Below are 27,788 nucleotides of genomic sequence, written 5' to 3'. Positions count from 1 at the left end.
GTTGTTGCCCAGACACAAGGTAAACCGTGCTGTGCAGTCTGAGACAATAATAAAAAGTTTCCGTCCAACCGCTCTGTTTTCTTTTTCTCTTTTTCTTTTTCTATTAAAACAAATATTTAGACTTTTTTCTCTCATCATACTACACAATGTCCAAGTTTGGCACAGACGAGAACCCCATAGATACCTCATATTATGAGTTGTTAGACATTCCTACTAATGCTGAAGCTATACAAATTAAGAAGGCCTACAGGTATGTGCTTTGCTGCTTTGATAAACCGCTTTGAAATTGTATACTCATTTGAACGATAGAAAACTTGCCATGGTACATCATCATACATAGCCATTGAACAACAAACGTAGCATTGACACTGCGCTTACATAGGTTTACCATCCAGATAAAAACAAGGAACCAGGAGCTGAAGAGAAGGTAAAGACACAACAAGAGAGGGAAAAATTTTCATTGGAATCTGTTACTCAATTCATTTGCAGTTCAAAGAAATCTCAGAAGCTTATCAAGTCTTATCAGATCCTCAATTGCGTGCAGCATACAACAAGTATGGTAAAGACAAAGAGCTTGCTCCAGAAGGTGGATTTGCCGACCCTCGTGAGTACTTTCAACAAATGTTTGGTGGTGATGCATTTAGAAGTAAGCGAATCTCGCAGTAAGGATGTATAAATATACAGGGTTACTCAAAGGTGCTGTTTTTAGGCATCATTGGTGAATTAGCTGTTGGTGAAATGTTTAGTGATGCCCAACAAGACGAACTCGAAAAACAAGGCACCGCTGCTGAGGGAAGTGAAGATAGCGAAAAGAAGCTAATGAATAAGGAGCAAATGGAGAAGATGCAAAAGCAACAACAGGAACGTGTTGATAAGCTAGCAGAGACACTCAAGTTGAAATTGGCATTGTTCACTGAGAGCGAAGGCGACCAACAAGCGATAACTGCATTCCAGGATCAAATCAAACATGAAGCAGAAAAGTTAAAAAATGAAAGCTATGGTCTTGAGTTACTTCATTCCATTGGTGGTGTGTATTCTCTCAAAGCCAAGCATTACTTGGGTATTAAGGGTGGTGGCATGCCTAGTATCTTCCTTGGATTCAAGCAAAAGAAACACATTGTCAAGGAGCTCTGGACTACAGTGAAGGTTGCTATGGACGTTCAGCAAGCTGCAGAAATGATCTCGAAAGCAGAAGAAAAGGGTATGGATGATTCAGACAAGATGAAGTTGGAGGAAGAAGTGACAACCAAGGTAGATGCGTGATGTACAGAATTGACTCAAACAATTTGATCCTCATCATGATGAAATAGACCTACAAGGCATTATGGCAGACCTCCAAATTTGAAGTTGAGGCTACATTACGTCAAGTGTGTGATAAGGTGCTTCAAGATAAGGAGGTTGACAGCAAGACTCGTCAAAAGAGAGCAATAGCATTGAAATGGGTTGGGTATATTTACAAACATACCGAAGCAGATAAATCTTGTATGGATTTACAAATTAAGCCGTAAATTTAATTCTCTTAATACACCTTACACTTAATAAACTACTACTTGTTAATTGATCCCCATACTCTCTTGCAAGAGCTCTTGAGCTTGCTTCTTGAAGACGGATGAGATGCCTACAGCAGGTGCAGAAAGAGGTTCTCTTCCAACATACTGAATTGCCTATAAAACAACAGGTTACACCAAAGATCCCAAATGCATATATCAGGTAGGTAGTACCTTATTTTCAGGCAACAATTGAGCCAATCGTGGCGCCATAAAAGCATAAGCTCCGGCATTTTGAGGTTCTTCTTGGCACCATACAAATTCATGTGCACCTTCGTACTTTTGGATTTCCTTTGCAAGCGCATCTTTGGGGAAGGGACTCAATTCTTCAATGCGGATCAAGGCCACCTTGTCATTGAGGCCACGGGCTTGTCTTTCCTTGACGAGATCGTAGTAGAATTTACCTGATAGAAATACAACCTTTTCTACCTGAGCATCGTTCTTGATGGAAGCATCTTTCAAGACGGGTTGGAAACATGTTCCAGGAGCCATGTCTGCTAAAGAGCTGACAGCAAGCTAATTTGAAATTGATTTAATTTGGACATTCAACTCGTTCCTTCCTTGAACCCAGACTTACGGGAGACTTCAAAAGGCTTTTAGGTGAGATGACAATGAGTGGTTTGCGGTAACTGCGAAGCATCTGGTATAGAACTTTTCAGAACACAGTTCGATTTGTGCTACGGTGTACCTTACCTGTCTTCGCAACACGTGGAAATATTGCGCTGGTGTCGTACAGTTCACAATATGCCAGTTGGGTGGTCTATCTTGCATTTTTGTGACATCAAAAGCATCGTTGCTCATCTAGTATAGAGTGCTTTAGTAAGGACATTGGCATGGCATGCGCTTGATACCTTACCTGCAAAAATCGCTCTACTCTGCTAGATGAATGCTCAGGACCAGCACCATCTTGACCATGAGGAAGCAGCATGACTAGACCACTTTGACGCAGCCACTTTTCTTCTCCACTGGACAAAAACGTGTCAATGGTGATTTGTGCGCCATTAAAGAAATCACCAAATTGAGCCTCCCATAACACGAGACGTTTAGGCGACTCGATGGACATACCATACTCGAAACCCAAGACGGCAAACTCGGACAGGGGACTATTCGCTACCTCCAAGAAATTCTTTTGATCAGCTTGCATGTGGTTCAAAGGAATTACTGCGCGCTCAGTATCTTGACACACAAACATGGCATGACGCTGAGAAAAGGTGCCACGACCCACATCCTGACCAGAAATACGCACATCATAGCCTTCTTGAATAAGTGACCCAAATGCCAGAGCTTCAGCAGTTGCCCAGTCCAAACCGTGGCCTTGTTTCAACTTCTTGGTACGCTGGTCAATATGGTATTTCTGCAAGCGAGAATGTACCTTGACATTATCAGGAGGAGTGACCGAGCGCTGGCCAATCTCTGTCAACGCAGTTTCATCGTAGCCTGTATCGGGCGTCTCACTTTCGCTGGCTGATGTAATATGGCGGAAGCCTTTCCAGTTCTTGTCGAGGTGGAAGTGTTCAGCATCGGGTACAAAGCTCTCAGCATCTTGCAGACCTTGCTCTAGTTGCTTCACTTGGCTTTCACGCACCTGTTGAGCCTCCTCTGTCGAACTAAGAGTCTTTTCGTCAATCAGTTTCTTTTCATAGAGCTTGGGGACAGAGGTGCGATGTCTAATGTTATTATACATGATGGGCTGAGTGAAGGCGGGCTCGTCCAACTCGTTGTGGCCCCAGCGACGATAGCACATTAAATCAAGAATAATATCCTATGTCAGCAATGGTTATTACTGTGCCTGCTCTCCAAGTTGTCAGCGGCGCTTACCTTTCTAAACTTGTTTCTATATTCGAATACCATATCTAAAGCTCTAGCAACATCTTCAGGGAAATCGCCATTGACATGAACAACTGGCACATTGATCATTTTACCGATATCAGAACAGTAGGCTGACGAGCGAGCATTTTGAGCAGGTGTAGTGTATCCCAGCTGGTTGTTGACGACAATATGAACAGAACCTCCCGAGGAATAGTGGGCCAAATTACTCATGCCCAGGCCTTCCATCACAATGCCTTGACCAGCAAATGCCTAATAGCTGTTAAACAGCGTCTATTTAGTGTGTATTTAATAAACTTACAGCATCTCCATGAATTTGAACACACATCACACGATCGCCCAAGTTGCAAGTTTCCTCTGAGGACGCCAAAAGACCCGTTTGCTTTGCTCTAGCTTTACCCATAGCCACGGGATTGATTGCTTCTAGATGAGATGGATTCGCCAACAGAGACACATGCACCTTCTTTCCTCCGTACGTCAAATCAGGATTGTTGACCAGATGGGAAATGACATCCCCTGAGCCAAAAGTGCCCTCAGGGAGCTCAGAATGGCCCTTCATCTTATGAAAAAGAGCTGCGTAGGGATATTGCAATAGGTCGCAAAGCAGGTTTAAACGGCCACGATGAGGCATGCCAATGACGATGTCCTGGATGCCGTTCTTTGCCGAGAGCTCAAATAAGCGATCCAAAGCGACCATCATACTTTCAGCACCCTCAAGACCATATCTCTTGAGGTTGGGGAATTTCTTGCCCAGGAACTGATCAAAAACCTATATACACAGGGCGATCAGCTTTGTGCTGCACCAGCATTGCACTACACAACATACCTCTGACTTGGATAGTATCTCGTGAATACGCTTCTTTTGCTCCACATCCAATTGAGGCTTCTCCCAGCTCTCCACAGCGTGATACCACCATCTTCTTTCGCTAGCAGACTATACAGCCAATGTTACTCATTTGATGCTTGATGCAGGGCCGTGAGAAAAACAAACAATACTTACTGGTAAATGCATAAACTCGTATGCAATTTTCCCACAATAAACAGCTTGCAAGTGATCCAAAATAGTTTTAAAATCAGCCTCGTTACCTAGGTTCTTTTCTTGCATGGCATCGTTGACATGCAAAATACCTATATAGCTTCATCAGCCCAGCATTTGGGCACGCTCTCACACACGTAAAAACTTACCAGCCAGATTGTAGCTTTCTGACGCATTTTCGCCTAATCCGTATCTCTCTGGCTTCAGAGCAAGCACCTCCTTTCTCTTCATAATGTTCAATGGATCCAAATGCGCGCCTTCGTGTCCGTGAGTACGATACGCCTGCACCATACGCAATAGACTGCCATATTTCATACGATTGGAGAGCTCTTCCGCAGTGTAGTCTGGGAGCTTGAACTCTTTGGCAACGCGATAGCCGTAGACACCATCATCATGGTAGGATCTTCTTGCACCTTGATGGAGTAGGGTCGTGGTGGATCTGCGGTGGTTTATGTTTTTGGTAAGCGATGAAAGTCGAAACATTATTGCATGAAAAAAGAAAAAAAAAGGGGGATTTAAAGGGGAAGTCTTGGGTTTTTATATGTTGTTGTTTTCTTTGTTGAGTGATAACGATAGTGAACTTTATCCAGGTTTGATTTTACCACGCATGGATTACAGCAAGCATTTTTTGGCACACGATCACCTGATGATTGATTGTAACTATCTATTTTTCAATGCGAACGCTTATCCTGTTGTACTAAAGGTGGTACAAATGGGCATCAGAGACCAGTAAACGATTCAAGTGTATTCACAGCAAAGCCGTTTGTCTCGTCAAGCACGTATTCATGTCAGATTCGATTACTGAATGCTATTTGATATTACAATGAATGCACTTGTTTATTCAAAAAAAGGGCAAAGAGCCGTCTGGATGTTTATAAGCTTCGTCTATACTAGCATTATACAATGGCCTACTACTGTGGACTTTTTAACGTTTCCTTATCATGTGGGAGCTTTCTAAAGCTATAGAACTAACTCTTCTAGGATGCTCCACATCCGTATTAATGGGAACGATTCATATACGAGCTCCGGGCATATTAGTATTGCCTTTGACTACTCGAAATTATGCAAAATACAGCGACATCGAGACACATTTGAGCCGCAAATTCTCGCGTTAAGAGTCGTTTTAGACTGCCAGGATAGTGCCAAATGATTGGTTTCATCTAATAATTACTTACTGACACCATTGCTCAACTTTTTGGGACCAAAAAAAAAATCGACCAATATCTTCCAAAAACCATGAGGTACCCCTCATGGAAAACAATAAAAAATCGATTGATCGCATTTTTGACCAAAAAATGAAGACTTTTACTATAGCATATACTAATTCAAAATGTTTCTCTTGACCCAAAGCAACTACTGAAAACACTTTTATGAGATATTTGATATGTGAATTCTCAACATTTTGGCCAAAAACCTCATTTTATATTTACCAACACTGCTCAATAAGCCTGTTCATAATATATACTTTAATTAGTACCATTAGATTTGCCTTGAGAAGCACTTTAATGAAGCTTAAGGGAGTACGGGATGATTATGGCAATTTATATAGTCGAATCAGTCTTTTTTCCTCTCCCATCTAATAGGCGTACGTAAAAGGACTTTAAATAAAGCAATACAATTGCCCTACAAAAAAAAATTTATATAGTCGAATCTGGCAAAGTAGTTCATCGAAGTCGATTTTTATTAGATTTTAACCAATCTACAGCAACAAATTATTAGCGGAGATTCAATCAATTTTGGTGGCTGCTTGCTTAAACAACATGTAGTGCTGTTGTATCTTTTGTAAAGGCAAACGATGTTATTGAAGCTACCATAAACCACGATAGCTAGTCGAGAGGCACTGTCAATTAGCTCGGATACTTTACTTTGTTACTATTAGGGAGCTTCATCTCTGATATTGCCAGTCAGCCTGATTTACGACAGAAAATGATTGTGTAGTAGGCTCAAATTTTCCTGGTTAAAGCTTTCATGATAATGCTCATTGGCTATTAAAACAGAAATTCATACAATAATAATGGCGTGCCTTATTTCATAGGAATAGAAGCCTAGTAAATTTAACTTGATTCAAGACTCATTTTTATTGTTTATTTGGGATTGGAGGGTGGGTTATAAATGCCTTGATTCTTACTGCCATCAATTCTCATGTAGACTTCATTTGAAGGGCCTAAGCTTTGCTTTTGTTCATACAGTTCGCCATTGCGCACAGGTGTGGTGTGAGTGAAGGAGAACTTGCTGATATGAGCTACTTTGCCACTAGTGCTAGTAATGGTTTGGTTTCCGTAAAAGCCTTCCTTCAATGTGGATTGATCACTACCAAAGTTTTCCAAAAAGCTGTATGGACTAGAGAGGTAGATCTTTTGCTTATGAGCCAAGAAAGTAGCCATCAGGTTCCAATTTTTACCGCCATCTGTACTGTAGTAGCCAGATAACGTGGTTTCGTTCGTATCCTCATTAACATCAGATGCTACCTTGAAGTATACAGTGTCTTGAGCCTTCCAGTTGTATACCTTGTATGATTGTGAACCAGTGCCTTCGCCGCCAAAGCCTTTAGCGATGACACCATCGCCCTTCTTCAAAACATCTACAGTGCTGCCTTTACCATCATCCCAAACAGAGAACAAAATGCGACGCTCTGTACCTGAGTTATGTTGAAATCCCATGTAGCCTCCAGTGAAACCATTTGCCATCCAGTAGGTGTTGACAGGGTCAGAGCCTTTAGGTACACGGATAGAAGACACAAGCTCTTTGATGTTGCCAAATCCACTAGGCACGCTCCACCAACTATGAACAGAAACGCAAGCTACTTGAGAGACAGCAACAATTGCAAGAGGTAATAAACGAGAAAAGATCATGATGATGAGAATTGAGTTGGGTTGAGGATAACCGAAACCTCTCTCGCTCTTTATATACATTCAAGAACGGAATGCAGTTGGTTACGCAGAAGGTAGGTTTATCCTAAATGGATTGGCATACTCATTAATTTAAATAATGCTTGTAAATATTGTTGCATAAGAAATCAGTGTTCTTGGTGGTACACAATGTTTATTCGGCTCTCCGCGCTAATTCGCAGTATATATCGGGTGGCATGTTAAGGGAGGCCAATTTATTTAATTGATGAAATTAATACGAGTTGGCGCCAAAATGAATATTTCCAACGACAGAAATATACCATCTATCTAGTCTATACATAGCATGCAATGCTATTACCCAAAAATGAGTCGATTTGTCAAATCGATGAAGTATGCTATAATTATTATTTTGCTTTTGATGCAAATCAAAATAACCACAGCACGAGATGAAATGCTTATGCGAGCTTTTGATGCCTGTAACTCAATGCCTGACATTGCCGTGTTGCCTCTAGTAATTTGTCTCATTTTATTAGCACACTAACTAGTTTTGAGCAGTGCAAGACGAAGAGATTCTTGAAAGCATGATTCTGAAAATTATCGTGCCTTTCTGGTTGTAGCGTTGGCTGTAATAGGTCACAACAAGTAATGATTTTTTCAGGTATGCATCTTTTCTTGATGTTGTTGATCGGCGATAGCATGAGGAGCGCTCTCACGGTCACATCAAGACAGTTCCAACGAGATAGTTTTGAGTATTGAGCATGCTTATTCGTATTTTACGCCGCCATATTATGTCAATATCAAAGCAAAATTCATTGCAAACCAGCCCAGGAGATCAACCTTCTGCTATAAACATTTTATCTAATAATGATCGTCCTGGTGCGTGTCATTCTTTGTCTGTACAACGACAATGCCATCGACAGCAAGCTCAAGCGGGTATCTAGTGCAATTGAAGGGTGTATAGTGAACTAATTGAAACATACTACTAAACAGATGCTATATGAGAGTACAGCGCGACACCATCAGACTCACAGGCCTCAAGAGCAATCAACCAAACTTTATTCTGTATTGGTCTCAACCCATATTGCTAGCAGTGACGCTACGAAGCATCACAATGTCATTGCTGATCACGATGCTATCTCAGACACCGAGTCGATTAGCTCATTCCATACCGCATCAGACTGTCCTACACCTGTAACACTGAATCCCGATAAAGATGCTGATATGGAACAACAAACGGAATTCGCCAACATGGATGCACTGTTAAGGGAGCAAGACAACTGGACTCAGGAACTTGAATTCGAGAACATGGAGATCGAGAAAATAGCTTGGGCAGTTGGCGCGAAAAAAGCTGAACTGAAGGAACTTGAACTGAAGCAACTGGAGTATCGTGCCTGCAAATCATTCATAAAAAATAATCGTATCACAGAGAATATGCTTTAATAACACATAGTATATTAACAGTATGGGGAGCAATTTTAGTACAAATAGTTACACGATCGTCTTGACACTCTTATTGTTAAAGCGAATCAATATCAAGTGTAATAAAACAAACATCATGACAAAGGGTATAGAAGCATGTGTTCTGAAAGTATTCATATGTCAACAGACTCTTCATAATACCTCTTGGTGCACGTTGGTGTGATGAACCTACACACCAAGCTGATAGGGCCGACAGCACCTGTGAGCATGAAGCAAGCGGTTGCTCTGTATAGGAGACAGTATGCCAATTTGCATGCCAACATTGATCAGGATCATTACCACTACCCTGCTTGCCCTGATTTCAGATCAAGATCAGCAACAACAATAAGGAGAATGATTTGATTGGACTTACTCCACATCTTTTGCTGGACCCAACAGCCATGTTTCCCTTTTGGAAATAATTTAAATAAAAAAAAAATTTTCTTCTTCTTCTTTTTCTGTTTCCTTGTTCAATTTACTCTATGGAATTATTATTACTCTTACAATTTGGTTTGATTGCTCATTTCTCTTACATTGATATCTAAATTACGAAAAAAAACAAGACTTAAATGAGTGCCGTATTTGAATTTGATGATTTACCATCCATTCATGTATCAGCATCAGCAACAACAGCAACACTCGAAGATGTCAACGAAAGTGGATACTCCTCAGAAGTAGATGCCACTGAGCCAACTCAGATACCTTTGGACGAAAAGTTGTATGAGGTACCTCTGGCAGAGAACTTTATATCATCGTCTCTATCCACTCCATTGACAACGGACAATCGTAAAGTTAGTCTGGACGATTTCGAAATTCTGAAATTACTCGGTCGAGGAGCGTAAGTTGTGACACCATGTTTAAGCAATGACCCCAACTGACATGGTGCTGTAGCTATGGTAAGGTCATGCTGTGTCGTCATAAGGAAAGCGGGATCTTGTATGCCATGAAGGTCTTGAAGAAGGCCTCCTTGTTTGTGCATGCAAAGAATGCGGAACACACCAAAGCAGAGCGGCAGATCCTGGAGGAAGTGCGCAATCCGTTTATCGTTCAGCTCTTTTATGCATTTCAGACAAACGACCGATTGTATCTCATCTTGGAATATGCAACTGGTGGCGAATTGTTTACGCACATGGCTTCTGGTATGTGGTGATTTATGATTTCATGATGCGGTTGTTTAATCTGCAAATGCACTGACATCTTTCTCTTTTTGATTCCAGAACACATGTTTACAGAAGATGTCGCACGATTCTATCTGGCAGAATTATTATTGGCTTTGGAGCATTTGCACGGATTAGGCATCGTCTACAGAGATTTGAAGCCTGAAAATTGCCTATTGGATGGTAATGGCCATGCTCTTTTGACTGATTTTGGTTTGTCCAAAGTATCCATTGAAGGAAGTCGAACAAATACCGTTTGTGGAACGGCAGAATACATGGCACCTGGTACGAAACAAATGATGGAGGCTCTACAGCATGTAGATACTGACCAGCAGCTTTTTTTTTTTTTTTTTTTTTTTTTGCTAGAGATTCTATTGGAATTAAGCTATGACAAGAGCGTCGACTACTGGACATTTGGCATTCTGATGTATGAAATGCTGACCGGTTATGTAAGCAAAAGGAGTTTCAATCCCAATGCGTGTAGATGTTGAACTGATTGCTCTTGTAGACCCCTTTCCGATGTCGTAATAAGAAAAAGACCCTGGATGCTATTCTCAAAAAGAAGCTACAGATCCCATATTATATCTCGTCAGACGCCAAAGATCTGCTCATCAGACTGTTGCGCAAGAATCCCAATGTGCGTTTGGGCCATGGTGATGATGGCATGGAAAAGCTCAAGAGCCACAGATTCTTTCGCAAGATTGACTGGAAGGAGTTGAAGATGCGTACCAGCACACCTCCCATTCAACCTATAGTGGTATGTATTCATAAAGGACATGGTTGCGAGTCTGACTAACAATGTTAGACCGACCCTTCATTGGCCGAAAACTTTGACGAGGAATTTACGAATGAAATCATAAAGGAATCACCCATTGACGCTGCTAATCTCGACGCTAAAATGCAAGATTACTTTCTCAACTTCAGCTACGTAGCGCAATCAAATTATCTTTTGAACACCTTTGAAAAATGACACATGAAACTGTGGATACATGAGCAACTATAGTTAGTGATTACTTAATCAATAGTTTAAAGCCTGGCTTTCTAATGAAAATTAATAATTTATCCCTTGACTAATGTTGCATCTCTTTGGATTGCCGAGGATGAAAGCCTTTGATGGTTACTAGTTTGTCATCATTTAGTCAAAGCCAGCCTCTAAATTCTCCATTCAATAGCTTGTATCACCAATGCATTGAGGCAGAGGGGAGAATAAGGGAATTTTTTGGTGGCTATTTACCCGCTTTTCCATCCTTGTGTGCCATTTTATAGTACATGCTGCTTACATAAAGTTCTGCCTTGAACACATAGGGTTTATCGAGGCTTTTTTTTTTTTTTTTTTTTTTTTCGTCAGCAAACTGGAACATTGTCATTGAACGGGTTTCTCAATATATTGGGTCGTGTCCAATTAGTAGAATCATACAAGATCCATGACGTTTTTTTTTTTTTTCAGTTTCGCTTACTCGGATACCTTTGCGCCGACCAAATGCTGATAGCTCCAAATCCCCATTTCGCATTATAAAAGGAGGCCTAATGTATGAAACCAAACTACTAGTTTCTACTTTTTTTCTCTTTCTTCTCAATCTTCAATTTAACTCTCAAAATGGCTACTGCTCTTGAACAAAAGGCTATCGATACTATCCGTGTGCTTGCTGCTGACATTGTCCGCAAGTCCAACTCTGGTCATCCTGGTGCTCCTATGGGTTGCGCTCCTATCGCTCACACTTTGTTCACCAAGTTCCTCAATGCCAATCCCAAGAATCCCTACTTTAAGAACCGTGATCGTTTCGTCCTCTCCAACGGTCATGCTTGTGCTCTTCAATACATCGTCCTTCATCTCTTGGGCTACAATGTCACTATGGATGACTTGAAGAACTTCCGTCAATTGGGCTCAAAGTAAGTTGGAAGATAAGAAAAATCATACGCGTTGGATTTTTTGAAATCACGGATACGTCATATACTAACGCCTAATGAAAGGACACCTGGTCATCCTGAACGTATTGATACTGAGGGTGTTGAGGTCACTACGGGTCCTCTAGGTCAAGGTATCTCCAATGCCGTTGGTTTGGCTGCTGCTGAAGCTCAACTCGCTGCCACTTACAACAAGCCTGGTTTCGAGATCTTCAACAACTACACCTATGTCATTCTCGGTGATGGTTGTCTTCAAGAAGGTGTTGCCTCCGAGGCCTGTTCTCTTGCTGGTCACTTGAAGCTTGGTAAGCTCATTGCCTTCTATGATGACAACCACATCACCATCGATGGTGACACTGCTGTCTCCTTCACTGAAGACGTCCTTAAGCGTTTCGAAGCTTACGACTGGCACGTCCAAACTGTTGGCAACGGTGATAGCGACTATGCTTCCATCGAAGAGGCTATCAAGGCCGCTCAAAAGGTCACTGATAAGCCATCTATTATCAAGGTTAGAACTACTATTGGTATGTATTCAATTTATTCCCATCATCGTGTGCGTGTTGGCCCCTCAACCTTTGATGTGTCACACCATCTTTTATGCAAATATTGACTCTCTTTTTCTATGTTTAGGTTATGGTTCCTTGATGCAAGGTGAGGAGAAGGTTCACGGTGCTCCCCTCTCCAGTAAGTGTGCTTGAGTCTCTGATATAATTGGGTTTACCTAACCGCGCATTTTCTTCATAGACGATGATATCAAGCAATTGAAGGAGAAGTTTGGTTTCAACCCTGAAGAAACCTTTGTTGTTGCTCAAGATGTCTACGATTTGTACCACAAGCGTGCCCAAGAAGGCGCTGAATACGAAGAAAAGTGGAACCAACTCTTTGCTTCCTACAAGGAAAAGTACCCCAAGGAAGCTGCCGAGATTGAACGTCGTTTCTCCAACGTTTTGCCTACTGGCTGGGAGAAGGTTCTTCCCCGCTTCACACCTTCTGACCCTGCTGTCGCTACTCGTAAGTTATCTGAAGGTGTCTTGTCTGCCATTGAGGCTGAACTCCCCGAACTCTTGGGTGGTTCTGCTGATTTGACTGGCTCCAACTTGACTCGTTGGAAGAATGCTGTTGATTTCCAACCTGCTTCCAACGGTCTTGGTGATTACTCGGGTCGTTACTTCCGTTACGGTATCCGTGAACATGCCATGTTTGCCATGATGAACGGTATGTCTGCTTATGGCGGTATTGTCCCTTACGGTGGTACCTTCTTGAACTTCTTGACCTACGGTTGGGGTGCTGCTCGTCTCGCTGCCTTGGGCCATATGCGTGTCATCTTTGTCATGACTCACGATTCCATTGGTCTCGGTGAGGATGGACCTACCCATCAACCTATTGAGACTTTGGCCTTGACTCGTGCCACTCCCAACATGCTCACTTTCCGTCCTGCTGATGGTAATGAGACCTCTGGTACTTACTTGGCCGCCATCCAAAACCTCACTCGTCCCTCCGTCATTGCTCTCTCTCGTCAAAACTTGCCTCAACTGGAAGGCTCTTCCATCGAAGCCGTCCTCAAGGGTGCTTATGTTCTCTCTTCTGACAAGAACCCTCAAATCGTCTTTGTTGCTACTGGTTCTGAAGTCTCTATCGCTGTTGAAGCTGCCAAGACTTTGAAGCACAAGAACATTGCTGTTCAAGTTGTCTCAATGCCTTGTTCTGAACTCTTTGATGAACAATCTGCTGAATACAAGAAGGAGATCTTCCCTCTCGGTGTTCCCGTTATTGCCATTGAAGCTCTTGGTACATTCGGTTGGGAACGTTACTCTCACTGTCAAATTGGTATGCGCACTTTCGGTGCCTCTGGTCCTATTGACAAGTTGTATCCTCACTTTGACATCACTGCTGAAAACGCTGTTGCCAAGGCAGAGTCTGTCATTGCTCACTTTGCCAAGCTTGGTTACGTTCCTGAAGTCAATGCTCAACTCTAAGTTGACATGTGTATAATTTCATAATCCCATTTTTCATTCCATCCCCCCCCCCTTTTTTTTACTATTCTCCATGAATAGTGTGTCTCATTTCATGAGTGTAATATAAAAAGAATTTAATAAATTCAATGATTAATCATGTAATCTCTGTTTCCTGGCTTTGTTGTCGCAAGCTTGAGTCACCTTGCAAGGCATCTTCATTTCGTCCCACCAAAATGAGAAGAATCATGTTTGTAATACCCAACAGGATACCGCGGCATGAATATTTAACGCTTTACATGTGTGTTTTAAAGGGGAGGCACTACGCTCTGATGGATTAGTAATTAAAATTAGCTTCGGGCTGAAATGGCTGCACAACAGGAGCCTTGTCCGATTGTGTGATCTAAATGCCATACTTTTAGCTTGGTCATTGCTTGATAATGCTTTCATCATTTTGTCAAGCTCACATCATGTGTAACAGAATCTGGAATTCACTAAAATGAGGCAAGATAGCCAATGGCCCTTGCCAGCAATCTTTCGTTTGCCTTGCATTTGTCTCAGCTACAAAAATGAAAGGCATACAACACATCTGTTATTACGTAAGAAATCAATATTTTTCTTCGTTGCTCCATTCCTATTGAGTTGTCAAACCGATATCAGTTTTAGACGGCCCTGACCTTACAAGGCGCATGTAATGAAGCAGGTCTACTATTCAGATCGATGACACTTTTGGCTTTCAATGTCTATTTTTTATTGGATTCAATCATACAGACAAACTATCAATGGAAAGACCACAGATTTCAAAAGGCTCGCTCTGATCCTTTCTAAACATGATTTTGATGGCTCTGAATAGCTTGATATTGGGGCAGCTGATACCAAGCGTGATGCGGTTGCTCTCCGGTGTAGATTTATCGACGGCCTTACATTTGATCCAGCTATCACCACTTTCCAAGACTGAGATGGACAGCTGTTTTTCGGGATGGTTCATTACTTGTGGTGTGTGGATAACGAGGTTGGAGGTCTTTGATGTGCCCACCAAAATCAAACCAAAATAATCGCCCTGCTTTGGATCTGGCAATGTACACTTAGCTTATCAAGACTACCTATTTCACAGCGATACACTTACTTTTGATGGTGTTCCAGCAAGTGTTGGGATCATTGTCAACTACTCTATGATACGAGTGCTCATCCCACTCCACTGCAGGCGAGACAATAGACATGCTTTCATAAATATTCTCTAATTTGGGAATAGAGGTGATATTTTGATAGTCGAATGTTACTTGCGAGGGCTGGACAAAAGGATCCATGTTGGTCATGAACAGACATCGATCATTGGCGCAAGAAGAACGGACATCACGATGCTCCAGAGATGGCTCCTCCTCTTGCCTCTCAAAATAGTCTTGTGGTGCTTCTGATTGATCCAAAGTCAACGATCTTTGCAAATGGCGGATGGCATCATACTTGGCATTCAATGAGTCTTGATGTAGATCGCATTCTTGACACAATCACTTACTGTATAGCTATCCAAAGTTTCTGGATACGCAATATCCCTGTCTGTAGCCTTGTCACCTTTGGCAGTATGAGGAGGATTGCTGAGTAACCAAGGGTATTGGTTCATCCAGATGGCAAAATAGTATTCAGCTTGGCGAATGCTATCCTTTATGAGGCCAGATTTGCCCAATTGAGTCAAGAAACTTTGCACCTTCCATCGGGGCACAAAAGCGCCATATCTGAAATCAGCATACCCTGTATGCAGTTTCAGCTCCTTGTTGCTAAATCTCCATTTCATTTGGGTCTCGTAGTGCGATGGTTTTGCATTGGCGTGAATCAGAGTAGGGAATCGCAAAAAGTTGGTATATAAGGTATCCATGTAAGTGTTCAAATAAGCATCGTCCTGGAAGTAACAATATAATCTAGAGGCAGTGGCGCAAGTAGTGAATCGAGCCATGCTGCCTAAATCTTCATCTGATTCCATTATCTCTATACTGATACTGTCTCTTAGTTTGGGATCTAATTTCAGGCTCTTGGAGGTGATTTAGCGCACATGAGGGTATTGGAGCGTGGTATGTATAACAGCTTACCTCTACTGTCAGTGGCCTCTTTTTGATAAGGTTGTGAATGTAGATATCGCTGATGAAAGGATATTTAATCAGGTTCTTTACAGCGTACTCTATGCTTTGATCGTCATCTGTAACTCTGAGGATAACTGCAGATACTGGATTGAATTCGTTTTCTCTTAATGCTTGTGTCGTGAAGAAGCTCTTGGGAAAAGCGCTTTTTCCAATCCTTTCGGATAGTGTGGGTGCCCAATAGAGAGGATTGATATTGTACTGTGTCGATTTGGGCGAAATCATGGATTCATTTTGTGTGGTTGTGGTTGTAGAAAACGAGTAGACAACGATGAATAATACGATACAGAAGACCGCAAAGCGTTTGACTGTGCGAGACATGGCGGGGGAACCCATGGATGATGAGTAGCCCCTCCCTTTGTCATTATGTAAAGGAAGTGTGTTGGTGGCCATGAAAGAGAGTGATGCTAACGACAACAAAAGAAGCAAGAAAGGGAGAGCTACTAAATGAATGGCTTTTTTTTTATTTATGATTGAAGACCAGCAAGGTGCTCTGTTAAACAGACTTCTTATCTGCTGGATCCACCTCAAGAGGAACTGCCTGTCTATACCATCTTCTTCTTCTGGTCAAAGCTTTCGAGGTTTCATTGTTATGGCCGTTTGCAATCACAGCAGCTCTTCCTTTTGTCATCTCGGGCCTGCCTCGAGGGTTTATCCAGCGATGGTCTGTATAAACCCAACCATTTTCATCACATTCAATCAAAGTCTAGAAGGAAAATTAATAAACCACATAGTTACACATGCAAAAAGATAATTACCACTACAAAAGAGAAAAAAAAAAAATAGAGGATGCGTGAGACTTTATATACACATGAACTTAAACAGCTACCCATATGTTACCTATTTCAAGTGCATCATCTGTCCAGGGGCCAGTTGTATCGAGATGCCATTCAGGATCATCATCAGCCCATGCATAATGTGCCGGCGGGGGCATGTCTTCCTTGGGTGGCAGAGGTTCCAAGCCTGTAATGTTGGACCAGGCTGATCTTTCTGATCGTAGCAGCTAGAGAGGCATGCAATATCATGAGTGACAGATGCCAGCTACTTTTGCTGTTCTAGTTACCTGAGACGTGTATCCTGTTCCTGCCCACCATCTCTGATTTTCATACACTGATACCTGGATAGGCTTCCTCTCCACTGCTGTCTTTTTAGAAGATTTGAATTTCTGGATGATATCCACTGCCGTTTGTACAACCTCCAGCAAGAACTGCAATATAGCTTCGATGAAGGTACCGAGCCAGGTCTTGTTCAACAAGACCATCAATCCAGCCACCATCACTAACCATTTACCCATGTAAGCAAAAATAACAGAGATGCAGATGCTTGAGACGAGCAACACTTTGTATGTCGTTGCATTTAGATGGATGTGCTGTAAGTGGTATGCAAAATTGTCGTAGAGTCGAATGAAAAAGATAAAGGCATACTGCATGCTTTCCAAGTTGGTATAATATTCTGGCGTACTCTCATCGAAACGAGGGAACAAGACTTGAGCAGCAGTCTGCTGTGAGTTCACAACGCCTGTTTGGCTATGTAGCAGCCAGATCAGCAGGGGTGGAATGAGTAACACGGTCTTTGAGTTTAAACCTATATACAACCGTATAAGTAATTATTAAGGATATATCACACTTCAATCCATACATGAGCATATCCAGAATAAGCTGACTAGTGTAGAATGCGTCTTGTTCTTCCAGCTATATACATCATGTATTGATTTTCCAATGTAAAAGAATGCTTTTGATCTAGCAACTAATCTGGTAAATGCTTTTGCTGTTGCGTGTGGGCTCAGCAAATCGACATCGCTGTTCTTTTGTAGCTGTTGCTTTTGTAATTGCTGCTTGATGGATTTGCGGTAGGACTTGTTCAGCGTCGCTTTGCTTCGTTGACTTCCGGATAACGGATCGTTGCTTGTGCCATTGTATGTCGTTCCTGAAAATGTGGGTGATTTAAGAGGCTCTTCGATTTTCGAAGACGATAAACTACGGGTTAGACTATTTGGAGGTGGTAAGATGTCTGAGGATAATGTTCTATGCTTTCGACTGCTGGTATTGCTGTTATTATCATCTGTATTATTGTTCAGCGAGTTTCTGTTGGTGTGTGAGTGGAGAGAGTATTTTGATACTGATTCTGCTTCCGAGTCTGTCACTGATAGAGAATCGGGACTCCAGCGTCGAGGAGGCCTACATTGAATAACCATATCACTGCAAGCAGTATGGCAATTATAGCCGCATTCTAGATTCATGTTACATTAGAAGTTGAATTGCGCGTGCGTGGTGTTTTGATGCATTACCGGTACATTGCAACCCTTGTCTTGCTAATCCCCACAACAGTTTTTCACAATAATCACAATAGACTAGGCCCTGGAAATTTTTTTCTGTGAAATTGTGGTATTTTATTGCTGCTGAAGGCATTTTTGGATAGTATTAATACAAGCGAAACTAAAGAGAAAAGAAAAAGAAGCGGAAGTTGAGTCTAGGGAAAAAGAGATTGGAATTGTTTATACATTTTCACGTGGAAAAATGGCTATTATTCCCTTCTGCCTACTTGAAATATACTTGGTGGCAGTAGTAGACTTTCGAGGGACACAAACAGACGTCCAATGATGATCTAGTCTGCTATTTAATTTAACTCGCTATTGATGTGAAAGGATCAGCATGACAACCAAAACTTTTGTAGACATTGAATGGCAATTCCTGTGTGCAATGCTTGGATCAAACGCTAATTTAAACAGTTATTGCCACTAGGCAAATGTGGTCACTCGGTACGATCAATAGCCGGAAGGAATCAAGATGATCCATGCGACAAGCAATTACATTAGACAAGCCCGCAAGCATGAGTGGCAAACTATCAGGGCTATTGACCATTGAGATTAACATGGCAATCAATTCGGCCAATTTTTGAGAGAATTTGCCGTTGTAGCGTTCAATACGCTATGTAGATGAGCTATCTGTTTTACCTTCCATAGCCTTCACGCTACCATCTTGGCCTCAAATGCCCATGATTCTACATACGTTTTCTGGATGTAATGTAATGTATCCAAAGACGTCAAAGTTGGCTGATTTGACATCAAATTAGAAACTACTTTGACACGGAATATCCTTCATCTTCAAAAGATGAATCCAGTTGAAGAGCTGTTGCGTAAAATTTTGCATTTGATGAGACAACGGCATGCCCAATTAAAATTTGCCTGTGAATGGGCAATTTGCAACGACGAAACCTATCAGGCGTAAAAATACATAAAACAAGCAAAATATGATAGTCAAACTAAGCAATAATACTTTTTGATCCGCCATCCCCTTCTTATTAACTTCAAAAGTGTCGCTGCCCAAGGTATTTTTTTTTTTGTAGGGGAGTTGTACTCCATTTTTTATTTAAAGTCCTCTAAATGTCATGATGAGGGAAGAAGAAGACTGGATATATTTTTAAAGGCAAGGAAATGAAAAAGGGAAGCAAGGAAGTGGAATACGACCATAAAATACGTGGGGGTACATACTTACAAATCAAACTGTAATTCCGATTCCAATCGAGACAGAGAACGGGCAATAGATGTGTTAACGTTGAGGGTGACAAAAGGGACATGGTCGAAGATGGAGTGCCAGTGGGCTTGCCATATACAGAGTAGACTGGTAGCGAAAACTTGGTAAACGGTAAGCTCTGGAAAAGGTAAGGAGGCAGAGCGAGTGGGTTCAGCTATGGATAGAGTTTGAATGCCGTGGAGGAATGGGAGAAGGACGTCGTCGGTCATCGGTGTGTGGGATAGGTATGTAGTGGCAAGGAACCGCCATACAGCGAGTTTGAGAGGACAAGTAAAGAAGAAATGTTGGATATCCTCCGGGCTCTGGGTCAAACAGAGAGGACACGAAGGTGAAGGGTGAGTTGTGGGGATGAAGCGGTGGAGGGTCGATTTGGAGGGAATTTTTCTATGGATAAGTCTATACCATACAGTTCGGGATTGAAGGAGAATAGGTAGTTTCCAAAAGAGGCGCCATTGGGATGGGGAAAGAGGTGAGGTGTTGATGGTGGGCATTTCCGTGGAAACCAGGTGTTTGTAGTATTGAATACTGTTGAGTGGCACTGTTGGAGGTAGTGGTGTTATAGGTTTGATAAGACGGCGAATGAGTGGGCGGATGTTGTGGGGGGCTGCCCAAGGTAAGAGAGCTATTGTTGATTTTATCTGTCAAAATATTCAAACTCAGGCAAAAAATTTTGGTTCAAGATTGGTCAAGGTCTGGTTAATTTCGACTTCTTCGATCTATTTTGCAGAATTCGACTATATAGAACGTGATGATCAACCCATACTCCCTTATACTGTCCCTGGTGGTAGGGCGAAGTGGTAGAAACTCCCGTATGCCAACGGGAGGATCCTGGTTCAAATCCTGGTGAACGCAAGTTGTTTGATTTTTTGAAGTAGTACTGATGTCCTCGTTTGGTGTTTTGTACTCTATCCATTATCTATATTTTGACGATTTCCGCAAGACTGTTTTGGCTCTAGGTGTCGCACCTTATTAGTAGTAGATTTCTTTCCCAACTTAATTCAAAAATATCTTATTCCCCTTCTTTGCAGACATTGGGTCCACCAACAGTCTTTTCTATCCCTCAGTATGACATTTAAAGGACTTTAAATAAAACCTGGAGCTCGACTCCCCTACAAAAAAAAAAAAAAAAATACTCCCTTATACTTTCCTGGAGTACTTTTCAAGACGCATACAATAGTGCTAATTAAATTATATGTTTTGAATGAACTTGTTGAGCAATTTTAAAAAATGTGAAATGAGGTTTTTGGCCAAAAAGTCGAAAACTTGTTTATGAAGGTCTCACAAAAGTGATTCAAGGGCTGCGTTAGTTTGACAGAAGTATTTTGATATAATATATCCCATAATAAAAGTCTTCATTTTGGAGGTGAAAAACACAATTATTTGATTTTAGAAGATTTCCATGAGGTGCCTCTCATGATTTTTGGTCGATTTTTGGCCATGTTTTTTTTGGCCCAAAAAGTTGAGCAAAGGTGTCAAGAAGCAAATGCTACACGAATGCAGTTGTTTGGTACCACTCTGGTAATCTGAAATGGCTTCTAACATGAGAAATTACGAATCAAATGCACCCAGGTTTCGCTGTGTTTTGTATACTTTTGCTTATAGTCGACGAAACTAGGTTGGATCAACTAAAAACTTTGATCATTTCCAAATTGAGTTGGGACACAAAAGGGAATATAGGACACAGAAGGGAATATGGGAAACCTGAAATTTGTTTTTTGCTATTCTAATGAAGACTCTTCTTGAAGCATCTGTTGCTATTTCTTTTCTCTACTTCTTTGAAGATTTACTATTGTAAATAGCGAAACTAATCTTGATGAACAGACAGTATCATTGATGATTCAATGCTGTCCATATGAATTGAGAAAAGCCTGCACAAGCGAATGCCAGAGACAAGTTGGCAAAGAAAAAAAAACGGTTCGCTTTAAACAATATCCTTTGTTTACTACAAGACAAAGAGGACCTTGCAACTTTCATTTCAAAGAAAAAAAATGCAGCTTTAAGTTTGATCGACTTAAAGCAAGATTATGAAGGTATGCAAATTCGTGAAGCAGTCAGTAAATTACTACTTTCTAAATCAACAGCTACATGCAAGACCAAACATGAAATAAGCCGTAAAACAACATCAATAAGGTATACTATTATGTCTAAAAAACATCCAAAGGCTTAAGAAAAGTACTTGTAGAACAGCATACTGCCTGCGTCTTTTAGCTGTTAGCTGGAAATATAAGACTTACAGCAACACAACATGGCCGAAAATTTGCGGATCTGTAAGAATGAAGTAAAAAATCGGTAACAAAGATAATAAGTGAGTACTTTCAGAGTATTTGTAAGCTTGTATTTATCATGATTTAAAAAGCTCTAGCATTTATAAACATTGCTATTCCATCTCTGGCTTCTGGAGGTAAATGATCATAACCATATTTAGATATTAAGATCTTCAACAGTTTTGATTGTTTGATAATGCGATGTAGTGGTAGGGCTTGGCTGTACATATATATATTATACAACAGAAAAACTAAAAACAGTATAAAAGTAAGAAAAAGGCTATGCGATCGATAGTTTGCACATATAAATATTGATATTTTTTTTTCAGTCATCATCCCTCGTTAGTCATTTTGTTCGCCTTGAGTTTTTGCTTTGTACATTTTATTAGCTAAAAAAATCATCCAAAATCAATCATAAAATCATCAAAACTGATGAAACTCATTATAAAAGATAAACTTGCAATATGGCCAGTTAGTGTTTCCTTTCTTTTTCTTACCTAAATATCTTAATGCGTCCTATTATATATCCTAAAACAGAAGAACTAATTCGAAATAAAAAACAACTGAAGTTTCAAGCACATGTTGAAGAGGAAAGACAATCTAGTAGTAGAAGATGAGGTAGCATTGAACTACAATAGTTTCTGTGAATTTTATTAATTACATTTATAACGTTATATAACTGCTATGTTGATTCAGGTAAAAGAAAAAAAGATACACCAGAGGAGAAACAAGGCAAGGCGGATGCCAGAAAAACAAGAAGAACAGAACAGGCTTCTTCATCATCTGGACCTGTTTGCAAGTCCTGTGGCCAACCTGGTCATACTACTGCTGCCTCTCGTTTATGTCCCAACCATGAATATACTATCAAAGAAAGACTGCTTATGACTTTCCCTACTTCTTATCAATTGTATACCGTATCTCTGATGCTCAAATCATTCATTAGGCAAGATGAAGGGAATCCAAACAAACTATTAGGATATCAAGAGAGAATAACTGCACAATCTTCATTTTTACGAGAGGTTGTTTACAAAGCACAGCTTCTACTTAATTATTATATATCTAGTAATGCAAACAACAATGTCGAGTATCTATTAAATGATACATTTGAAAAAAACTTCTGGTACAGAGTTTATAGATTAATCTATGGGAATATCAACATTGAAGCACTACAAAACTTTTATCCAAGACTTCCTGGCATTCAAGCAGCCTATAACCGTTTACAAGCGTTAGACAATGTCGATCTTTCAGTTGAAAACCAGGGTCTAGTAGGATATGGCCAAATTGTTTCGTCTGCTTGTGATACTATAGCTACTGTCTACAACAGCTTTTACGTTGAAAACTATGAAACGTATATTGGAAACTATTTATATACAGACTGAAGCAGGAGTATACTGTAAGTATTTACAAGGACACTAGTTTATATAAATATTTTACTCATGTATTCTATTTATAAGGAACTTAAAATGCCACTGGTCAATAAGATTGTATATGGTTATGCCCTAGATGAAGTCTTAGAGAACGACACAAGATCAAATATGCCAGAAGATTTTATTACACAAGATGTCCTTGACAGTGCACCAAATCTACAAGCATTTTTAAACAATATCACCCAATCAGTTAGAAACAGAGTACATCGACTCCCACTTTCAAGAAAAGAAGTGACCAATAACCCGTTCGTTGTTCTATCAGTAATGAGTTACATTCTCCAGTTTTACGAGCAGGTCAACATACAATTGCAGGAGAATGCACAACCAGCAACAACAGAACAACCACCACAACAACAACCACAACAACCACCAGCTCAAACGGGTGAGTTGGTCCGTCCTCAGCCAGCACAAATACGACAGCCCAGGAGGCCTCGCCTGTTTTCTCTTTTTCCAAGCCCTAGCTTTAAATGGCGATTCATAAAGGTCGATGGTCAAAATTTGTCAACTCTTTTTCCTGATACACGGCTCCAAAAAGAAGAAAACGAAGCAAATTTTGCCTTCAGTACACGCTGCTTTTTCAATTCTTTTGATTTTACCAAGCTGAAAATTAGAAGGTGTGTCTTGAAACCCCCCCCCCCCAATTAAGGCTATTATTAATTTTTATTGCAATAGTTTGGCAGAATTACAAGAGTTACCCAGACAGAAAGGGCGTGTGTTTTTAAACAGTATATACACTGATGGGTATACCTGTAGAATTTCTTTCGCAAGGAGAGTCCCAGAAGTTCTTGATGAAGACAAAGTAAATCTTGAAATGGCTGATTTCAACACAGACGAAGTTGAAAACTTTTTCCGTTCTTGTTTTCTGGATCCCGGCCGTAAGAATGCATATGTAGCATATCATGGAGATGAACAGGTCAGGTCTCTGACAGTGAATGAATACTACTGCTCTTCTGGATCTATAAATCGAGCAAGAAAACAAGACGCTTTAAAAATCGAACAAGGCATAAAAGATCTGGAGACTCAAATCCCGACGACTAAAACTGCTTCTGGTGATTCCTATATCAACCATATAGTATATGTACTGACTCATTTGGGTCGTTTCTATGGCTTCTATGACTTCCGGACAGCTTCAAGCAAATGAAGTAATTACTATGGGAGATAGTGTGCCCTCGAAGAAGCTTGCAATATTCTGATTAATGGCGGAAAAAAATACAATTGCAACAGAAGAAAGAAGACTGGTTCGAATAGAAGGAAGAGGAAAAAGATGGCCGAGCGAAGAAGTTCTAATAGGCGTAACCCTTCTATAAAAATAAGGTAATAAGCTGTTTTCCAAGTTTATAAGATCATCTTACTAACAACCACATTATTTTAGAAGAACTAATCACAAAAGCCGCTTTAATGAAGGGGACACGGCAAAGATGCCTTTAGTCGTTTTTGGTGATGGCGTAAAAGGGAGAAGCCATGTAAAATATGGAGGACGACGAGTTGGCGTTTCTGATATCATCTACAAGAATTTGAAAAGAAGACAAAGTCTTGGCGAGGTTCTTTTGCTTGATATAGATGAATTCCGGACCTCTTCTGTAAGTCGTTACAATACAAATAAACGCTTATTAAGTCAACTAATTATGCTTCTATAAAATAGGTTTGTCCAAATTGCAAAGAAATGCATCTTAGAAATCATAGAGTTGAAGACAAATCTTTCTTTAATATATTGATCTGCATCGATTGTAATATATTCTGGAACAGAGATGTCCTCGCTGCAAAAAATATGATGTTCATCGCATGTCAAATCTGGGCTGGTATGGACCGACCAACAATTTTTACACGTCAAAATCGACAACGCGCCACATAGAACGTGGTTGTTTTGCGTCTTTGGACAAAAAACTTAAAGATTACTACAGGTAAGAGAGTATATAAATACATGACCAATAGAGAGTTGATATATACTAACGCTCAATATGCCCTATTTTTGCATCTGTGTCCTGTTTTTCTATTGCTGTAACATTTTCCCTTCTGTGTCCTATTTTCCCTTTTGTGTCCCATTTTTGTAATCGTGTCCCAACTCAATTTGGAAATGATCAATTTTTTTTTTTTTTTTAGTTGACCTAACCTAGTTTCGTCGACTGTAATAAGAGATACAGCAAGGATGTTATCTGCCCATATATGAATCGAACCCTTCGATGCGGACGTAGAGCATCATAGAAGGCTCTAATCACAGTTCACCAGGTCATTTCGATCGCGCAGTGAAAGGTCAAGAAGTACAATTTCAAATGTCCAGACAGAAATAGTGGTCTGATAAGCCCACCGTATTTTTGACGACAATAAAAATAGTATCACTGATCCTAGTACACGGTTATATGTCGAATAAACCTCGACGGTACGCTGTAATCTTCCTTATTTCTCCGTGTATACGCAATATCCTCTAATATGTTACTGATCAGCACTCCTAGCCAAAAAAAGTATGCGTAGCCATTGTTACTAGCACATCAAATGTATGAATCTTGATTTTACTGCTCTCGTCTAAATCAAGTTAGGCCCTGTGCACAATGAGATTCTGCAATCTTTCGGTATTATGGCAAATTTCGTATGAAGAATTAATTTCTTTATTATAGAAAATGGGTATCTGAGAGAGAATGCGATATATAAAAAATGTAAGGGGTAATCTGATGGGGTAAATGTAATTCTAATTGAAGGCATGTACTGCAGTATAAGTCATCACAAAGAGGCCAAAGACCAAGAGAACAATACAAGCAATATCCAACCACCAAGTTGGCTTTGCGAAAATCTTTAAATCAGTTGTTGCAGCAGGTACGAGCGGCACAGACTCGTGTTCAGTTCTTCTGATCCAATTGGGGTGGAAAACGGCAATATAAGCAAATGCAGGAATAATATAAGCCAAGAAGGAGGAAGCGATACCACCAACAACAGAATACACTTTGCCAAGTGAATGAATATTGACACCAGCAATCAAGAAGAGTGTGAATAGTACCACAGTGACGCTATAATGTTGTAATGCACTTGGCTGACGATCTTCAGTTTCAAATCCAATAGTCTTTTGCACAGCATCTCTTGCAGGGTAAAATGCCATTGGCACTGTCAACACCATAGAAAGGCCTAGAGCCAATCTACCAACATTAATCACATTATCGTCAGCAGGGAAATTGCTGAAAATGTTTGATGTAACATCTTGACCAAAACTGAGGTAACCGATGGCTGCAAATGAAATTGAAATGCCCCAACTCATGAACGAGGATAGAATTGATGAATACTTCCATGATGGTAGTGATTGATTCTTTTGAGACAAGTAGTTGGAGAATGCGACTTGGGAGCAAACAAAGGCAAATGACATGATACCCATGGCAGCAACAGGATCTCTACCGACCGATAAGACGGGGGCTTCGTGGTCTTTTGCGTACACAGGTGCTCTAATCAGCACAGTCAGGATCATGACAGGCAACAGCAAGACTGAGAAGGCGGACCATCTTGCGAGAGCTCCGATAGACCTAAATAAGTTGAGAGGGAAAATCTATTTATACAGAATGGTTAAACAATTATTCGAAATGCTTCTGCCGATAAAAATTACTTACAACAAACACGGACACAAGGATTGTTATCAACTGCCTATCGGCCAACAAGGGATATTCAGGAAAATACAAGCCCAAGAGCACAGGGATAGTATCAGCAACCACTACGGATCAGGATGTATTAATATATGTAACATGTAGAAATTTAAATCTCCATTAAATACGTTGTAGAAACACTCACAAATAAAGTAACTAATCACACTGCCAGCGCTCTGGATAAACAACATCAGGTTAAGCATGTGGAATCCGAACTGACCCATGGATAGTTTAGCCAGGGATGCAAAATCATAGACTTGGCTCTTTTGACCAGACAAGATCAGGGAGTAGATGGCGAAGAAGGTCAAGATGCTGACAAAAACTGAGATTGCGATACCTGTTGTAAAACCAGCCAATAACAACGCAAACGGCAAACCGATAACACCAGAGCCCACAGTGGCATTTACAATATTGAGTGATACTTCGAGAACAGATCTTGTGCCGTACCCAGGTTTGCTGGCTTGTAATAGATCGGCATCATCCTGTGTGAGTGACACATTTTCAATTGAGCCGTAGGCATCTTTCTGGATCATTTTATGCGAGCAAGTAAGAAGAAAAAAAAAAAAAAAAAAAAAAAGATAAAAATGAGATTAGGGATGTTGCAATGATGCTCATATTTATATATGGTAGAAAATTGCTCGGAATTGAGTTCCAATTGCGTGATCCACCGTTGAATGGTTCGTCCAATGTACCATGCGTCATGACTCAAAATCCAATGAAGCCAGGTTAAATCCTTGTATCTTTTTGATTTATACAATACACAGACTGCTACAAACAGAGTGCGTGCGTACTACACCAACAAAACGCTGGCATTTGTTTGTTACCTATCTCAAACACTATCAAATCCCCTTGTATTGACAAAGTTTTCCCCCTTTTTCATGTCTGAGATGAACCAGTTGTTTTAAAGGGAATTTTTTGCCTTTTTCTGTCAATTTACAAAAATGAAACTCGAGACAGGAGTCTTAAATATTTACAATAATCGAGAAATGTTGTTGATTTATTCATGATATGAGACAATAGGCAGAGAATTAGTAAATTGAGAAAAGGGGCATGTAGAGAATATAAGACATGTACATAACATGGG

General features: G+C 40.5%; 10 protein-coding genes across 10 annotated transcripts; 4 read left to right on the top strand and 6 right to left on the bottom strand.

The window, feature by feature from the left end:
- Positions 1–146: 146 nt before the first annotated feature.
- Positions 147–1,508, top strand: ATC70_004830 (uncharacterized protein; the record flags this gene model as incomplete). The annotated part of the gene is made up of 6 exons (XM_064824130.1): positions 147–250; positions 310–322; positions 383–427; positions 490–646; positions 710–1,251; positions 1,311–1,508. 6 exons carry the CDS (start codon positions 147–149, stop codon positions 1,506–1,508), a joined length of 1,059 nt encoding a protein of 352 aa, XP_064677066.1.
- A 45-nt stretch (positions 1,509–1,553) lies between these two features.
- Positions 1,554–4,893, bottom strand: PHO8_1 (vacuolar alkaline phosphatase; the record flags this gene model as incomplete). The annotated part of the gene is made up of 10 exons (XM_064824129.1): positions 1,554–1,664; positions 1,722–2,063; positions 2,125–2,187; positions 2,241–2,348; positions 2,404–3,309; positions 3,366–3,626; positions 3,676–4,143; positions 4,201–4,308; positions 4,375–4,502; positions 4,560–4,893. The coding sequence occupies 10 exons, from the start codon at positions 4,891–4,893 to the stop codon at positions 1,554–1,556; spliced, it is 2,829 nt and encodes a 942-aa protein (XP_064677065.1).
- Positions 4,894–6,494: 1,601 nt separating this feature from the next.
- Positions 6,495–7,262, bottom strand: SNZ1 (Pyridoxal 5'-phosphate synthase subunit snz1; the record flags this gene model as incomplete). The annotated part of the gene is made up of 1 exon (XM_064824128.1): positions 6,495–7,262. The coding sequence occupies one exon, from the start codon at positions 7,260–7,262 to the stop codon at positions 6,495–6,497; it is 768 nt and encodes a 255-aa protein (XP_064677064.1).
- Positions 7,263–8,249: 987 nt separating this feature from the next.
- On the top strand, positions 8,250–8,699 carry ATC70_004827 (uncharacterized protein; the record flags this gene model as incomplete). The annotated part of the gene is made up of 1 exon (XM_064824127.1): positions 8,250–8,699. One exon carries the CDS (start codon positions 8,250–8,252, stop codon positions 8,697–8,699), a length of 450 nt encoding a protein of 149 aa, XP_064677063.1.
- A 587-nt stretch (positions 8,700–9,286) lies between these two features.
- HGT20_12 (Bifunctional purine biosynthesis protein PurH) lies at positions 9,287–10,844 on the top strand (the record flags this gene model as incomplete). The annotated part of the gene is made up of 6 exons (XM_064824126.1): positions 9,287–9,555; positions 9,609–9,856; positions 9,935–10,159; positions 10,241–10,323; positions 10,383–10,631; positions 10,680–10,844. The coding sequence occupies 6 exons, from the start codon at positions 9,287–9,289 to the stop codon at positions 10,842–10,844; spliced, it is 1,239 nt and encodes a 412-aa protein (XP_064677062.1).
- Positions 10,845–11,471: 627 nt separating this feature from the next.
- Positions 11,472–13,755, top strand: ATC70_004825 (uncharacterized protein; the record flags this gene model as incomplete). The annotated part of the gene is made up of 4 exons (XM_064824125.1): positions 11,472–11,764; positions 11,846–12,303; positions 12,410–12,463; positions 12,524–13,755. The coding sequence occupies 4 exons, from the start codon at positions 11,472–11,474 to the stop codon at positions 13,753–13,755; spliced, it is 2,037 nt and encodes a 678-aa protein (XP_064677061.1).
- Positions 13,756–14,494: 739 nt separating this feature from the next.
- Positions 14,495–16,196, bottom strand: ATC70_004824 (uncharacterized protein; the record flags this gene model as incomplete). Its single annotated transcript, XM_064824124.1, has 4 exons — positions 14,495–14,802; positions 14,858–15,191; positions 15,245–15,754; positions 15,813–16,196. The coding sequence occupies 4 exons, from the start codon at positions 16,194–16,196 to the stop codon at positions 14,495–14,497; spliced, it is 1,536 nt and encodes a 511-aa protein (XP_064677060.1).
- Positions 16,197–16,677: 481 nt separating this feature from the next.
- ATC70_004823 (uncharacterized protein) lies at positions 16,678–18,268 on the bottom strand (the record flags this gene model as incomplete). Its single annotated transcript, XM_064824123.1, has 4 exons — positions 16,678–16,863; positions 16,924–17,444; positions 17,499–18,089; positions 18,148–18,268. 4 exons carry the CDS (start codon positions 18,266–18,268, stop codon positions 16,678–16,680), a joined length of 1,419 nt encoding a protein of 472 aa, XP_064677059.1.
- A 1,082-nt stretch (positions 18,269–19,350) lies between these two features.
- Positions 19,351–19,884, bottom strand: IPI3 (Pre-rRNA-processing protein ipi3; the record flags this gene model as incomplete). Its single annotated transcript, XM_064824122.1, has 1 exon — positions 19,351–19,884. The coding sequence occupies one exon, from the start codon at positions 19,882–19,884 to the stop codon at positions 19,351–19,353; it is 534 nt and encodes a 177-aa protein (XP_064677058.1).
- Positions 19,885–25,767: 5,883 nt separating this feature from the next.
- Positions 25,768–27,237, bottom strand: ATC70_004821 (uncharacterized protein; the record flags this gene model as incomplete). The annotated part of the gene is made up of 3 exons (XM_064824121.1): positions 25,768–26,610; positions 26,672–26,772; positions 26,850–27,237. 3 exons carry the CDS (start codon positions 27,235–27,237, stop codon positions 25,768–25,770), a joined length of 1,332 nt encoding a protein of 443 aa, XP_064677057.1.
- Positions 27,238–27,788: the final 551 nt, after the last annotated feature.

This window comes from Mucor velutinosus (genome assembly GCF_035048745.1).
Source record: "Mucor velutinosus strain NIH1002 chromosome Unknown tig00001542, whole genome shotgun sequence".
NCBI classification, from domain to species: Eukaryota; Fungi; Mucoromycota; class Mucoromycetes; order Mucorales; family Mucoraceae; genus Mucor; species Mucor velutinosus.
The sequence above is the reverse complement of the archived record's forward strand: the minus strand, read 5'-3'. Positions and strand labels throughout refer to the sequence as shown.